We start from the raw sequence: 16,357 nt of genomic DNA, 5'->3' as shown, positions 1-16,357 counted from the left end.
TGCACCCGGCCGACTGTTGTGTTTGCATTGATTCCAGGTAATCAGGCTCTAGTCGATCCAGTCCTGATGTAAGAACTCTCTATAGGAAAGAGACTGTCACACCGCAGAGCATCTTTCTTCATTCTCATTATCTGCTTATCATTTTGTATTGCATGTGTCTGACAGCAGGAGCCAGTGGATACTCTGTCTTACGTCTATAGCCAGGGAGAGAGAGAGGAGATAGATAGTAGGCCGACAGTGCCAACTAGCTGTAATTTACCATTGCAAACAATTTTGCCTAGACCAATAGGCCCCCCACCCCTGTTTTTAGTTCCATACTATGTTTATTGTACTTTCATTTACTCCAATTCCGTAATATTTATGATTGAAATGAGTATCCAGAAATCTGATGCATTCTTAGAATTATTCTTATGATCAACAGGTGGGATTAACTTCACAAGTCACTCGGAAAGGTTCCCAGTGTTTTCAGCTTGTGACTCTATACAACAAATGCGTGCAGTATCTACTTGCAATCCCTTATGGCCTTACTATTTACATTGTTTGTGTGCAGTCAAACCAATAAGTGATCCCCAAATAAGCAAACCATTGCTGTAAGTAACCATGAAGATAGAAAAGTAGGTAAATCAAGCAAGTAATTCAGTAAGCTTTCTGACTAATTAACCCAACTAACAACAACTATACTGAAACAGAGAGAAGAGCATCAGGTGACGTCAAGCAGCGCGGCCCCTTAAAGAACAGGAAGGACCCCATCCTCATCAAGTTATTAAGCTACAACACTCTGCAAGATAAAAGGATGTGCCATCTATTCACATTATCTGGGCAAACAAGCATTCAACCATTTATTCACTATTGCTACACTTTGGTAATTGGCTAACAACAGGTGACAAGTAGAGCAGGAAATAAGATGCTCCCCAGTCCTTCGTTCATCAGAGCCAATTACAGCACAGCTCGTTAATATTCTCCGCCAATCAGGCCAATTGTGTGGAAACTTAATTGTATTCTGCAAGACTGTCATTGGTTGATTAATGGAGGCCCCACTGTTTTGATTGAATAGTAGCCTGTTAGAGTGCTGGACATCTGGAAGTACTGGGCCACATACTGTATGAACCTTGTTAACTGCAGGGAAAATTAAAGAGGGTCAGGAGGTAGGAAGGAGGGAAGGAGTGAGGAATACATTTATTTTCTCTTTATCTGTCTGTCTTTTTCTTCCCTGTTTTGTAATCTACATTTTTTTCCCATTATTTTGGTGCATTCTTGATCATGGATCACTACCCTGTCAGTGGCCTTGCTCTGCTCCCTGTTAAGTCTAATTTCTGCACTGCATGCCACCTAACGATGAGAGATTATGCAGTAAGGAAAAAAAAGAGTAGGCTACATTTTCATCCCCCAACTGTTTACATATGTTAAGTTACCCCATGTGTCTGTAGCACCGACGAGAACTTGTATCATGCATCTCATAAATGTGTTGGTGTGGTATGAACATTGAACAAATGGTCCATTAACATAGCTGACTGCTGTCCAGCAGCTCTATCCAGCACACAACAGATGGTCTATAATTCAGCGCTGTGATATTCTTTGGATCAAATTCATTCCTCACACACTATAGACCTACCATCCATGTGCGTGCATTCATACACACACACACAATGACAAAGACATCCACCCACTCAAACTCTGTCTCCCACACACTTTTCATGCTTCAGGGTTTAAATACACAGTTGTGTCCACTAGCCAATGACTGAGCTCTGTGAGAAGCTGCCAAGTTTTTCACAGTGACCACAAAATGTCATAGTTGGTGTGAGCTGTCTCTACAGAGACATATGGACCGTGTCTTATGGTGCTGGCATGCTCTGACCAAACACGGCTACTTCACTGCAATGAATAGCATGTTCAGTGGACTTGAGGCTGTTTACACCATGTGTTAAAAATAGGGATCGCTCTAACATACAATTTTGTCAAATAAGTCGTCTTCCTCGTTGAAATGAGTTTATGAGTGCTATCATTGTGAAGCCTCATGCATCCCATCACACGGCGAATGAGTCTCTACACGTCATCTGTAAAAGGATGATTATGTTGTTGTCGCTCTTTCCTGGACTCCGATCTGGACAAAACCATGTTTAAAAAAGATCAAAGCCACAATGATCATAATCTGAAGAATGTTGATTAATTCTGATTGTTCTGAATCCTTTTTAACTTGAAACAGCTGTCAAAGTGCACTCAATGCCATTTTAGTTACACAGTAAAAGCTAGTTTTGTCCAGGTCTGCCCCATCTACCTCTTGTTCTTGGGCAGGTGCAGCTCACTGATGCTACGATGCTTCTTCCTCTTCCTCAAGTGTAGTGGTGGAGCTTGAGTGATTGGGGTGATGAGCACTGAGATTCTGCCTTCTTATGAAGCCAAGGTCTGCTCTGATAAGTGTTTCTGACAAAGTGATGACAAATTGAGGAAGATAGGAGGCAGAGGATGAAAAGGAAATCATGCTGGAACCAAGATGTCAATTGTGATTCATAACAAAATAGGGTAGAAAGAATTAAAAGGTTTTAGAAGTAGTTAATTGAAAGCTTAAAGATGAAGGTTGTTGGAAGGGAATACACAGAAAAAGACTTTCAGATGGAAGCACACATACACACACACAACCACACACACACACAGGAATTCCAACAGGAAGAACAATATAAATTCCAGAGGACTTTACAGGAGTTCTCTTCCGTTTACAAATACACAACCACAGTGATATTTAATGCCTCCACAGACAATACTGAGGAAAATAACCACAACATTGTTTCAGTAAGTGTGGCAGCTTGGCATTGTTCCTAATTATAGTAAAAGTAAGGTGAACTAATTTTTAGTTCCTGCAATATTTAAGTAAAAATCCTTATAACACTGCATACCTGACTGGTTAGGTAGAAAGTACATGATGACGTGCGGCTATACGAGATAGATGAGAATGGACTTGGATTGTGAAACTGCGGGGGACAGACATCACAGAGTGGACAGAGTGTTGACAGCGATGTAATGACCTGTCACCTTCATGTGCGTCAAGTGTAAAATTTGTGGCATCTGAAAAGTTCAAACTGAGTTTGCACAGCCTTCAAATACTTGGTAACCTTTCTATATAATTCGAGGTCATCACCATCATGATCAGTCACATGGCCACTGGACCTAAACGTTTTTGAGTTTGTGATGTCCTCTAGTGGTGGCACAGGGGAATTGATAGACCAAGGTACCAAAAGTAGAATGCATTATTACAGTCAGACCCTCATTTTGGACACATTGAGCATTTTAGGGTAATACTGTAAACTTTTTTTTAAATAATCCCAAGCTCAATGTACCTATTAGCTCTGGGCAGTCAAAATCTTGGTGGTACTGTAAGTGTACCATCTATGGCAGCTGGTCTATGGACAGGGACAGGAGCGGAAGAAGCCTCTGGTGCTTAGTTTTGAAAAAAATGTTATAGTCTTTAAGCAGATGATACAATAGAAACAGGTCAACATGATGCTGCAGTGTTGGCACAAACAGAACTCGGTACAAGAAAATCTGGGATGCTGTCTGGCATAAATACTTCATGAAGAGAAGTGTCATTTGGCCTTTGGCCTTTGGGCATGACAAAATGGTATTTGGCTTGGGGTTGAACCAGTGCACGTTAAAAGGTACAAGCATATGAGCTAATGGAAAGTTCATGTTAGACAAATGAGTGGGATGTATTTTCCAAACATGTTAACAAAATTGGAATAAGTCGTTGGAAAGGTGACTTAATGAAGGGGTGTTGTAGATGACACATTCTACTCTTGATGTTGGGTATTTAAGAGGCTGCCAGGTTTGGAAATGAGGACACAGTTGGGTATTGTAGAGCCCTCCTCGTGTTGTTGCTGATAGTCTGATAAGCCTGACAACTGTGGCTGTGGTTGGTCTGTGTGATCAGATGTGGGTGTGGCTGTGGGTGTGGGTGTGCATCATTCAGCCCACTGAAGAAAGAGTGAAAGCCTTACTTGGTCAGAGGATGGATGCGTTGGAGACCTGTCACTGGCAGATTACAGATAGCAGAGAATGCTTAGTTTGTGGTGCATTTCAGGTATGTCATTTTGTTTAAAGATGAAGTTTGTTGTTGTGGAGGTGTGAAAAAGATCAGTAAAAGCATGTGAAATCAGTGTTTTAGCTTGAAAAACACTAGTTAATCAAACTTCAGTTTGTAACACATTAAATTATAGAACACAGTTTTGTACACTACAGACTGTGTGTGGTTAGGTAGTTCCTGTGATTCAATTAAAAGCCTGTACGTGATTGTTGTTGAATTTAAAAGTAACTACAGCATTGCAGGATAATTTAATGTGAAAGGTGAACAGGTGAAGAAAAGTGTTAGAAGTTTAGATGATGATTTATACCTGACCTCCCCAACGTTTGTCTCAGACTCAGTAAGACAATTAGAAGAGGAAACAGAGGAGGAACTAAGGAAGAAGGGAGAAAGGAAGGAAGGAAAGTGACACCAGAGAAAAGGAAACCAGAAAAAAACGTTATCACTTTATTAGCTACAATATAGAATAATAGTTTTTCAAACGCAAATGTCAAAATGTTTTCAAAAACCAAACCCCATTACAATCTACGAAGAAGAAACTATTATTTAATCTGCAGTAAGTAAACATAGGGATGAAATAAATGTAAAGGCACTGGAGGAATATTTTACATTGCAAGGGTTTTAAAATAATACCTTTGGATTACAAGCAATTTATAGCATGTATAAAGTCCTTTTGCACACTATCATAGCTGAACAAGCTGCTCTTTGAAAAGAGCCTTCCTGACTTGCTAATAACCTATTCCATGCAAATGCCTTACAGCACCAATCTGGACGGTCTAGTTACACCCACATACATTGTTTTATACTGTACATACATGCATCAAGTTGAAATCTCTTTCCATTTTTCAGATGCCACCATATTTCAAGACACTTTTATAATATAGTTCCAATGCAGACATGACAGCTGTAAACAATCCATTAAAGCTTTCAAATAGGTCTGCAGTGTCTTCCATAACATGAAGTTCTACAACAGTCCAAAAAACATGAAGGAGCACTCATAACAGTCTAATGCACTGGCTGCACTCTCACACAGACCAAAGCCAGATTTGTTATTTCAGTGATTTAGAGATAGATTTTGAAATACAATCCTCCAAAACACACATCTTTCTCGTTTTGCCACATCTGGGTACATTACATAGAACAGAAGACAATGATGAAACAACAGTGTTGTCATGTAGTGTATTTAGTGTATAAGTAGTGTCTAAGTCATTTTCTGTGTTTCTTTCTCATTAGCTATATGCAGGCTTTCAAAATTGGGTGCAGGGTTTGTTTACTCAAAGCTTTAGTGCGTAACTTTTTCATATTAATGAATGTCCGTTACATTCAAGCCATTACCAAATGAGTTGCTACAAAGCTAATTAAGACTGTCAGCTCCACACAACTCTCTCTGGATTTCTCAGTATGGCCTTGTTCAGCAGATTGTGTCGCCCAGAAACTTTGGAGGGCAGAAACTCAAGTGAAAATAATTACCTCTTCTGAAGAATCCATCATGTTTTTTAATCCTTTGTGTCCTCCTTGGCTACTAGCAGCTGTGTGAAGGAGGGGTGGGAGCTAACGGAAGGCTTGTATCTATATAAGCTATATATGTGTAGAATTCCTCATGGGGGAGGCAGAAACTACGCACTATAGCTTTAAACATTCCGGTGATTTCCCTGCATCATCATGTTCTTCTATGTTTAGGAATGAACAAAGAGTGAATAATTCATAAAATGTCGTCCGTACAACTCTCAACAGGCCACCTCAGCTGCTTTCTTTTTCCCACAACCATGGCAACTGGTCCAGCGTACTGTCTCTATTGCAACCAGAAGATACAACATGCAATGTACAGTAAAAGTATGCGCTGTAGAAAAGACTATAAGTTGTCTAGTTAGGTCTAAAATAGGCAAGGATGATGCTTGACAGCTGCATATTTAAATTTGCATAGATTAATTGATCAAAAATTCTTGATTACTTCTCTACCGGTTTTGTTTCTGTGGAAAATCATGCGAAACAAAAACCACTCAAAGATGCAGCTGGTAACATGTTCTTTGGCTCAATAATCATCCTAACATCCAAATGAAGGTTTATTAGCATGCATATACTTTTCTTTTTCAGGAAATTAATACTTTGTACACATATGGAAGCATAGAAATGCTTTAACTGGTTGCTGCTGGTTCTAGGGCTGCTGCTCCAACTACAGACTGTACTTCTGCATATGGACACAAAGAGTATAGAAGCAGATCAATGAAGACAACCCCTCTCTCTCTTTCTCAAACTCAGACATAACTCAGATTACATTGTTGACAGCTGATCAAATATGAACCAAGGTTCAGTGAATGTATTGCCTATTTTTTGCCTAAAATGTTTTCAGAAACATATTTTAGCGTACCGTTAAACGGTCACACGTCATTACCAGCCGTCCACCATTCTGTGTGCAGGTTACCCACCAACAGATGTGTTTATTGGTGCAGCTTAATGCATTCTGGTAGTTGTAGGTTCTCGAACTTTTGAGTGAAAGTGAAGACCAGAGCTTCTTTTCTTGGTTTTCTCTGGTTTTGTAAGACCAATTTTTAAAAGATTGTTGCGCCATTCTACTGCATAGACTGCCCAGTTTGATGAAAAGATCTTCTTTTCAGTGATAAAATACGTCTTAAATTACAGGTCTGAATGAGGCCAGCAGCAGTGCACACACACACACACACACACACACACACACACACACACACACACACACACACACACACACACACACACACTCTCTCTCTCAAACTGTTTCTTTGCAAGATCTCACTTTATTCTTTGCTTTATTTCCTTTATTTCCATCAGTCCACAAGCTTTTATCCCTTCAACAGTCATATTCATTAACAAACCACCTACAGAATTATAACTGATATAGTGCACACAGACATGTAGACAATCAGACTCACACTCACACACACAGTCTACTGGACATTGAGGGTGCGAGCAGACACTCCATGATGCCAGTCTCTCAGCTCGTTGTACTTAGGACCAATCACCATCTGAGTGGTCTTGTTTACTCTGCCATCACGGGAAGAGAGAGAGAATAAGAGAAAAGCACACCAAACAAGAGAGGAAAAAAAAGATTTAGGAAAATTAGAGTGGTTGCCCTGCAGTCTCCAATGAGATCCACTGTAAGCCATGCCACAAGGAAAGCCTCATGTTACGGTAATGGCGGTTGCCACAAACAAGAAGCGGATGATACAAAGGGAATGTGTTGATGGGGTGAGTATGTTCAGGTTTGCTGTAGCCATCAGAATAGAAATTGAAATAAATCATTACAAAAAGAGAAAGAAAGTAAAGTGTGTGAACTATCTTGAGAACAGCTGTGTCATGAGATCAAAATGCGTCCCGTGATCCGTGGCCAACGTGGACTGAAATTATGAATAAATTAAACCATGAAGCATCAACACCCAAACCCACACACAGTGGATATTTCTGCATGTTTTCACATACTGCATGATCGGACACACAGTGATCACGTGTTTTGCCACAAACCACCAAGAGCAATGGACAGCCAATGGATCACATCACACTGAGAACAACACCAACAGTGCAGCCATGGTTGTCAATGACACAATCACAAGTTATAACAACATGCAGCACTGCAACGCTGTCGCATCCACAATCAAATGTGCAAACAACCAGCAGGAGCACCCACACCATCACATAAAGCTACACTTTGATTAGTAAGCGCAGGTGAAAACACTTGCAGCTACCAACATGACAGACAACTTTCAGCAATCTCAGAGGGGAATTTAATTAAAGCTGCTTCCAGAACTAATGTGATCCTTTCTCTGCCGTCTAGACAGGAAGAGGCCACAGAGCATCAATTAAATGGCCAGGACTGTGCCGCAGAGAACTGCGGTCAGAATTTCTATTGCTCCATATAGGTTAATGTAGCCTTTATATGTTAGAAGCACCCTATTGTGTGGTTTAAATCAAATAACAGTATGACACACAATGCACTTATTCATGTAAAGAACAACACACAGAACCGACGATAGGGAGTCTGGGGCTATTCAGCAGTTTCAGTGCACTTACTTTGTGTTCTTGGCTGTGTCAGTTTTCTCATCTGGAGCTACAAGGGAAAGAATAGAGAGTCCATTAAAGAAAAGAATGTGGCCTTTACCTTTTATTTAATAATTCTTTGAAATAGTGCTCCAACAAGCTTTTGATTTAGAAATTAATGATACAGTGCACAGTAAGCATCATGTTTGTTTGCCCTGTGCACAGATGTGTCTAGTCATTAGTTTAGGTGCACAACAAACATGTCACGGTGTGCACTTCCAACAGTAACGTACCACGCTCGGTACCCGTGATCTGAGCCAGAATCCTGAAAGATCTGGACTGGGTGGTGCCACCGCGTGGGCGCCAGTCCTCTGTGTCCTCCATTATGCGCTTCCTACTGGCATCAGCATGAGTGGGCACATGGTAAAATTGGATGTCTGTGTCCACAATGTGTTTCCTGGGAACTCTGCAAGGACAGGGTAGACCAGGATGGACGACATCAGCAAAGTTTGCATCGTCTTTCTCGTATAACTGATCAAAGTAATGGGGATGGAAACTGATGTGTTTTCCTTGGAGATATTACAGCACATTATTGTCAGACCATCTCAGATCTCAGACCATCAGAGTGTTGAGACAAAAACCATGTTTAGTCTTTTTAGAAGGTTGATTTCAAGCAAGGATTTAAATTTCTACATGTGTATGTATTATTTAACACACACTTATTCAGTTAGATGAATGTTATTAAACTGTTTATACTGTAAGTTTAACGAGGTGGCAATGTGGCACACTGTAAAAAATAATCACACCACACTTGATTTGACATTTTGATTTGGTGTCAGGGTCTGAATCAAGCTGATACCTTGGAGGCGGGGGTTTTCTTTAAAGGACAGAAGAAAAACAGAAATAGACAGAATAAAGGCAGGAAAAAATAAAACAGCAACATTCATAAAGAGACCATCTAAAAAGACTTACTTCAAAATACGTTGAGGTCCACTAAAGAGGAAGTAAAGTAGAAAAAGAGGAAGATATATAAGAATGAAGAAACGTTTAAGAAATAATTAAAGAAAATGTTACTGTAACAAGCAGAAAGTAGAAGTGGAATTTTAAAAAAAAGAAACAAATGGACCACAACTCCTAATGCATGCGAAACATACCAGTCAAAATAGGAATTGAGACATTTGATCACATCAGTTAATGCAAGTCAGTTCTACTTCCAACCACATGGTGGTGCTGCTGGATTGAGTGGATTTCTAATAAAAGTCTAGCTATTCCTAATTTGGATGTTTGCTTTATGATAATGCATAAACAGTAAATGTGTACCAATCCACAAGGTTCCTTGGCAACAGGGTGGTGACAGGCCCGTTGCTAATTGGCTGTCAATGAATTAACTCTTACATCGAATACACACACATACATGCAGACATACACACGGAGGGGCATTGAAGACTTTTCAGGCCCTGTCGTCAACAAATCACTATCAAATACATGCACACACACACACACACACACACACACACACACACACACACACACACACACACACACAGTGTACCTCAACAAATTCTTGTCAGAGCAGCAGCTATGTGGGTGTGGAAGTGATGACAGCACTAAGTGAGCCTTCACACACTCACAGTTATACTGGTGTGTGTGCGTGTGCGTGTGTGTGTATGTGTCACTCTGTTGAAAGAATTTGTGATTTACAGTTGAAATATACTGTAGCCTCAGCATATTGTATTACACACAAACCTTTAATTTGCTGAATGTTTGTGTGCTGCAGTTCTTGCATAATTTACACATGAAAATGAGCTGTCTGAACTATAAAAAATTACTGTCATGAATCATGCTCTGCAGTAAAATCCTAAACAAATGCATGCAGCTGCCATGATAAAGTAGACACACAGGTGAAGAGAGTAAAAAGGCAGGCAGCCATTCAAACACATGTAAGCCGACATGCTTCAGAGAACTAACTTTGTGACTTGAGGAGGTGCCGCAGTCTGCAAAGCAGAGAAATAAGGGTTGAAAGGAAGAGAGAAAGACAGAGAAAAATGTCACAAATCCTTGCCATTTTACAGTAAGAACATTGAAAGCTGTCATTAAAAATCCCCTCTGAAACGAAACACACAGCTCATTCATTTACCGCATGCAAACAAGCAACAGGATGCAAGGTACGGAAAGTCATGCTGTCTCACATTGTCCCTTCAGCAACAGATAAATGAAATGAATGGATTCGTTGTTACAAAGAACACTAAGTGTATGAACCTGATGCCGTATTTTGACCTCTACTTAAGATGACCAAATAAAATTTGCAATTGTTGAATAATGCATCACTGAATAAGCCAAGAGGATTTCAAAAGGTGAAAAGAACATTGAGATGGAAATGTTTAAGTGAAGAAAGCAAGTCATAGCCATAGAAATTCTAAAGAGAGACCCCGATCTTGGCATCCCATGCTATTACAATACATTACATTTAGAATACTCGGGGAAAGCTATGTACCCAACTGCAAAGCAACTTGTGTGTCTGTGGCTATGTGCTCGGCTTCACGGTGTAAGATTACATTGTACAGATCACTCAGTGTGATCATCTCCTGAGTATCAAAGAAAGAGAAACCACTGATCCTTCTGTTGAGTGTTTCCCGCAAAAAAGAGCACAGAGAGTGAAAAAATGAACGTAGAAATGAGTCAGTAGAGAAGTGTAAGCAGTATCATTGGGTATCTTGAGTACAATAAATCAAAAACATCGGCTCTTGTTTTGTTTTGAGATGAATCACTAAAAGAATGAATGGACAAGTGAATGAACAAAAGGAATGATGTCATTGTGTTAGTCTGAAGAGACGTGTATGTGTAAATCTACCTGGATTCAAGCCTGAAGCCTTTATTTACTGACTGATTTGCTATAAGTGCAAAGAGCGAAAGTCAAATCATAGCGTCATCATTAATTATACTCACTAGGCCTCTGGAGAGAGGAGAGTTAGGGTTAAGACAAAAACAAAACGGGGGGAAAAGATGATCTCGAGAATGTAAAGAGAGGCGATGAGTGAGTAGAAAGTGATTATTAGTAGAATTATCTTTGAGAGCTAATAACTACTTAGTCCACCAATTTTCCAGTTTCCAACACAAGTATTGAAATGTCTTCCAGTGCAGAATTTCCCTTCTCAACCAGCAGCACATTGCCAAGTTGTTACTGTCACTTCTCAACACTATGATAAACAACACTCACAAATAAAAGCATCAGAATTAGGCCCAGCTTGCAAACTCAAATTGTGGATCTCAGTACAATGTGCAGTATTTTATTTTTTGTGGTTTTTGTCCTCTAAACAAAACACCAAACAGACATGTGGGTCTGATTTAGTAATGTGGAAGAACATTGGCAAGCCTGATCAGCAAGGGAAATAAAATTTGACATAAGCTTGGTACAACACTAACAATGCTACGGTAGACCTTTGCCAATTGACTTTGATTCCATTTGATAACTTGAACAGAACCAAAACAGAGGAAGTTGAAAGGAAGAGAAGTGCAGAGAATTGATTCTTTTGTTTAATTGGCTGGAGAGAACACCACTCACCCATGAAACTGCAAAGGCAAGGCTCCACCCTGACTCTCCAAAAGGCCCCGCCTCTGCCCCATGGCCACCTCACATGCGTTCTCGGTGGAGTAGAGGTTTATCGGTGTGTTATACACTGATGGCTGAGGCGCAACGAGGACAGGGGGGGAGGGGGAGGAGGAAGAGGATGGGTAAGAGACAGGAGTTGGAGGAGGACTGGTGTGGGAGGAGGCAGGAGTGAAGGCAGAGGATGGGGATGGGATGAAGGGAGTGAAAGGGGACTGTGAAGGAGGGTGTTCACTCTCAGACGCACAGCCACCGTAAGGTCTAGGAGCCTTGTTGTAGTGGATGGTGGAGGGGCTGGAGGAGTGAGGGTGGGGATGGGATGGTGGAGGGGGATGGGTGAGGGCCAATGGTTTTATGATGTCTGATCTGTCATCCTATCGTCATGAGAGAAGAGCATGCAAATACAAAACAAAAATACATCACAACACAGCACACACTATACTGATGCAACTCAGGTTGTTTATTTTGGTGTGTTTGTCCCGCAGGCTTTGTAAGCTGACAATTGGTCCATATAATAAAGTAGCTCCAAAAAAATCAATAACTTTAGTCTATGTAAATGTATTCTGAGAAGCATCAGTATACTAATTGTCATTTACAATAAAATGTAGCAAAATGTAGCAAAAAATGTAGCAACATTAAAAACACAATTATAAGTTTTCTTGCAGCAAACATGTGTGTATGGCATCGTTTCAGAAGGGTGTAATAACAAAAGAAAAGTATTCCAAGCACTTGGTCACCAGGTAAATATGTTTTCTTTCCTTTTTTTTCTTTCTTTTTTAGTATAACAAATTAGTGGTTTCTTTTTCCTGTTCCACAGGTTGGAGATTAAAAAAAAGTTACATTTTGAAATGTACACAACTACATGGCAAAAAGATTCTGCAGTGCAAGAACCAAAAAAACAATGAGGAACAATTTTACAATAAGTTACAATTATAAGATTTGCTTTTTGACAATTTGTCTGAAAGTAACTATAGAAAGTATAGATTAAAAATACAGTCAAATGTTTCACCTGGCATGCCTTGCGTTAATTAAAAAGAAACATTTTAGGATTTTATTGTTTAAACCAACAAACATGCTGTGCGTAGATACTTTTCTATAGTTTCAGTGACATGCTGAGCTACAGTACCTTAGGTGCCACCGGAGGTGGTTTAGGAACACTGGAGGCCCTGGAGAGAAGGAGGAAGAAGAGAAAGAAAAATATGCATTAGTACTGATAGCACTATTATTTTTCACTTCAATATTTCCTTTGAAAAATGTCTGATTTTGATGTTATAAAAAGTTATTCTTACAATAGATAGCAACAAATGAAATAACACAAGCTTTCCAGAAGTGTGCTTGCTGATATTTAGAGTTAGTCAAAGCTGCTAAGGTCATACTGTAAAATATTCAAATGGGGAGAGAAAGTGTGCTTATGGTAAAGTATGACTAAACCCGAGCTCTCAGCGTGGAAAACCAACATGGAGACGTTTCTGTCATCAGCCATGAGAGAATCCAAAAGAGTCTGAAACTTAAGTGGCTCAGGCTTAAAAAAATGCTGGCCTCTTTCAATGTATGTGTGCTTTTAAAGGCAGCTTTCTTTAGTCTATAAAGGCTTGTATCAATGTGATACTCTTGGTCTTTGATGCTCTTGATGCCCTGAGCTCCTATAAAGGTCATCTGAGGAACCTTCTGTAACTAGTCACACTGTAAAATTGACTCAGAAATGACATCAACTTAGCACTTCATCCTAATGTAGATCATGTTTCATCTGTTTACAGTGTTCACCTGAACCGTTTGGTTTAAGATGAGATTATTGCAATAGGACACAACTTTATTGATGCAAAACTAATCATTTACAACAGTTATGCATCAATTGTTATTCTTTTGAACACTTAATATACTCCCTCTGGAAACTTCCAGAGGGAGGTTCATGTCCTTCCCCTCTGTAAATTTGAACTGACAGCGTAGTAGAGGCTGGAAACATATCAGTCTACAGACACGGCTACTCATACACTTGGCCTTTAGCTCCTCGCCTCTTGTTCAAGTTTGCCAACAGTGTCCTGATAGAAGCAAAAAACAGTCAACAAAACAGTCTAAATCCCATTTAGAGGAGTTAGACGACTCTCATTATACCTGTAAAAACTTTTCTGTACGGAAGTAAGCCTCCAAGACTCTGTATGTACGTCCCCCGACTAGGTTTCCTGACAAAATGGTCAGGGATGTGGATGTTTAAAGAACGATAGTTACGAATTGTAACTCCAGATTCTATGAGAATAGGCTTAGCCCTCTAAGATGTTTGATAATAACAATTAAGGAGGGATGATTTTGCTGCCTTCATATAAGCCTCCAAGACTCAATCCCCCTGAGCCACTGCTAAAGCGTTAACGACAGTCCTGTTTTTGTCGAGTAACCTTTTTTTTTGTCTCATGACCATGTCATTAGTATGCTTGGCCTGTGGGTTACCCTGGACACACTATACTGTAAATACAAGTACCCAATCAGTGCAACACCAGAGTATTCATTGGCATCAAAGCTGATGTGAGGACAGCAATGATTTCACCTGCACAACCAACGGCATAGACACGAGTGAGGCTGGCATGTAGAGAAGTAAGAACACCAGGGTATCAGGTAGGGATTTAAAATACAACACCATCCACCCTGTGTGCTGTAGCCTAGATTGCACTTCAGCTATAAATGGAAACACCAACATGGAAATGTGTCGGGGTCATGTGGTAAGAGGGAGGAAAAATAGATGCAAGTGAATGAGAGTCTAATTTAGCTCAGAGGCTTTTTAAACCTTTTCTCTGGGGATTTGCACAGTCAAAGGTAATTTTAGGCTTTTAAACATGTGACTTACTATACGTATTGAAACAGCAGTAACCATATTTTACTTTCTTTTCATTCTGAAATTTGCCACATGAAAAACGTCACAGGAATATGGGCGCTGATATCTCTAAGCATAGCAGAGGAACAACAGGACCTTGCACTGTTTCAAACACTGCCAGAGGAATGTTTCTCCATAGCTCAAATGTGTGAAGGTTAGAGAGTGAGTGGATCCAATAAAGTGAGTGAAGTGAAATAAACTGAGAGTGTGACAGTGACAAACCTTTCACATGGAAACATTTGCTGGGATCTACATTTTTGTGTTCTTCCCACCAACTGTTTAATTTGGCTCATAGTTTAATAGCAGCAAGTATTAAACATGTTTCCGTTCTCTGTGTTTGCATTTGTAACCCTGCATGTACATGTTAACTGTCAGACTCTACGTGACTGGGTTAACTCTGTTTCACGTTTATGGAAGTTTTATATGATATAACAGAGCAATTACTCTTTGTGTAACTGCGAGTGTGTGTGTGTGTCCGGCAACTTTTTGTAGTGACCGTCGTTTTGGTTTTGCTTTGACATTTTACCACATTCGAGTGCATGCTGTGGCTAAAGGAGCTTAAACATTTTTCATATCTTGTTAAGTATAAGTCATTTCCTGTAATATTTATTCTACTTCTCTTTCAATAGTGGTCATCAGGGTTTGCGTGTGCATTAATAGTTTGTATAGTTATATAATAGTTTTCTTAGTTTCCTTAATCAGATTTTTTGTTTTCCCAAAGAAATTATTTTTAGGAAATACACAGGCCATTACATAACTCTAATAATAGCTTTGTAAATGCTTTCGTGGGCTTTTGTTTCCACTCTCTCCCACAATTTTCCCTTTTGGAATTTACAGGGAATGAACAAAACAGCAGGACATTTTTAAAAATAATGCCATCTAGCCCTGCAGGACTGCAAACTGTATGATTCAATGGATTGTTTTTTAGCACACATTCTTTTTTGTTGAATTCCATTCAATTGTTGAGTGTTCCCAGTTGTTCTATCATTCTGTAAATCTCCTAATCTGATATTATTGCATTATTGCATTATTAAAGATAACTAGAGTTAAACTGTTTTAAAACTTGAGATTGTTGTTGTTGTCAAATATTCTTTCAAACACTATATTCTGTTTTGATGTACCCCCGTATTTAACCCTTTGTTGCTTTTTACATTCATTTATGTAATGCAGTAAATTGACCTGTCATTGACCTGTCGGAGGATGCCGTCTCTTCTTCATCTCCTCTCAAATCCCCCCTGCCCCTAAGAATGTTCTCTGTTCTCAGTTTTGCATTTGTGCTTAATCTCTCTGTTCTATTCTTACTGGAGTGACATCATTGGCCGATGTTTCCAGGGCTGTGCCCTAACATGCCATCAGCTTTACCACCAAGCGCCCTGCCATACTGAATCAATAAGAGATTGTTGCACATGCAGGTGTGATTTTATGTCTAAAAAAGGGGTGAGGGCAGTGACCGGACAAAGGCCCAGTTGACAAACACCCACCCAAATGTATGTATACACAGACACACAATGTGATGTTTATGCAGGGTGTGAGGACAGTGATTTCAGGCATGACGGATTGGCTCAGGAAATGTTACCCCAAGGTAGTGCAATAACACAGACTACAATGACCAGTTTAAACACACTCCAACATGTGCACCTACAAATAGTCTTAAATGAATGCACATACACAGCATGTGTGTCCAGGTTTATTTTAAGATTAACTGCACCTTGGGCATTTGCAAATATTATGTGCGTGAAAATTTTAAACTACATCGGCCCAGTTATAAATATCTCAGTTTTCTTCACCAGAGCTGGTCCTCTTTGCC

The 16,357-nt window shown here is 39.8% G+C and overlaps 1 protein-coding gene across 3 annotated transcripts in view; it reads right to left on the bottom strand.

The window, feature by feature from the left end:
* The window catches only part of pdlim5a (PDZ and LIM domain 5a), a 55,124-nt gene that overhangs the window by 12,839 nt on the left and 25,928 nt on the right, over positions 1–16,357 (bottom strand). Inside the window, exons 4-9 of one of the 3 annotated variants that reach the window (XM_034871122.1) lie at positions 12,814–12,853; positions 10,049–10,074; positions 9,053–9,073; positions 8,940–8,957; positions 8,374–8,546; positions 8,114–8,150 (exon numbers count right to left, since the gene is read on the bottom strand). In XM_034871122.1, the coding sequence (XP_034727013.1) occupies positions 8,114–8,150; positions 8,374–8,546; positions 8,940–8,957; positions 9,053–9,073; positions 10,049–10,074; positions 12,814–12,853 (315 nt within the window). Of the gene's footprint in view, positions 1–8,113; positions 8,151–8,373; positions 8,547–8,939; positions 8,958–9,052; positions 9,074–10,048; positions 10,075–11,642; positions 12,062–12,813; positions 12,854–16,357 lie in introns of all 3 variants that reach the window. The other 2 variants (XM_034871123.1, XM_034871121.1) reach the window with 2 other exon arrangements.

Source organism: Etheostoma cragini, chromosome 5 (assembly GCF_013103735.1).
Source record: "Etheostoma cragini isolate CJK2018 chromosome 5, CSU_Ecrag_1.0, whole genome shotgun sequence".
NCBI classification, from domain to species: domain Eukaryota; kingdom Metazoa; phylum Chordata; class Actinopteri; order Perciformes; family Percidae; genus Etheostoma; species Etheostoma cragini.
This window is presented reverse-complemented; position numbering and strand designations above follow the sequence as displayed.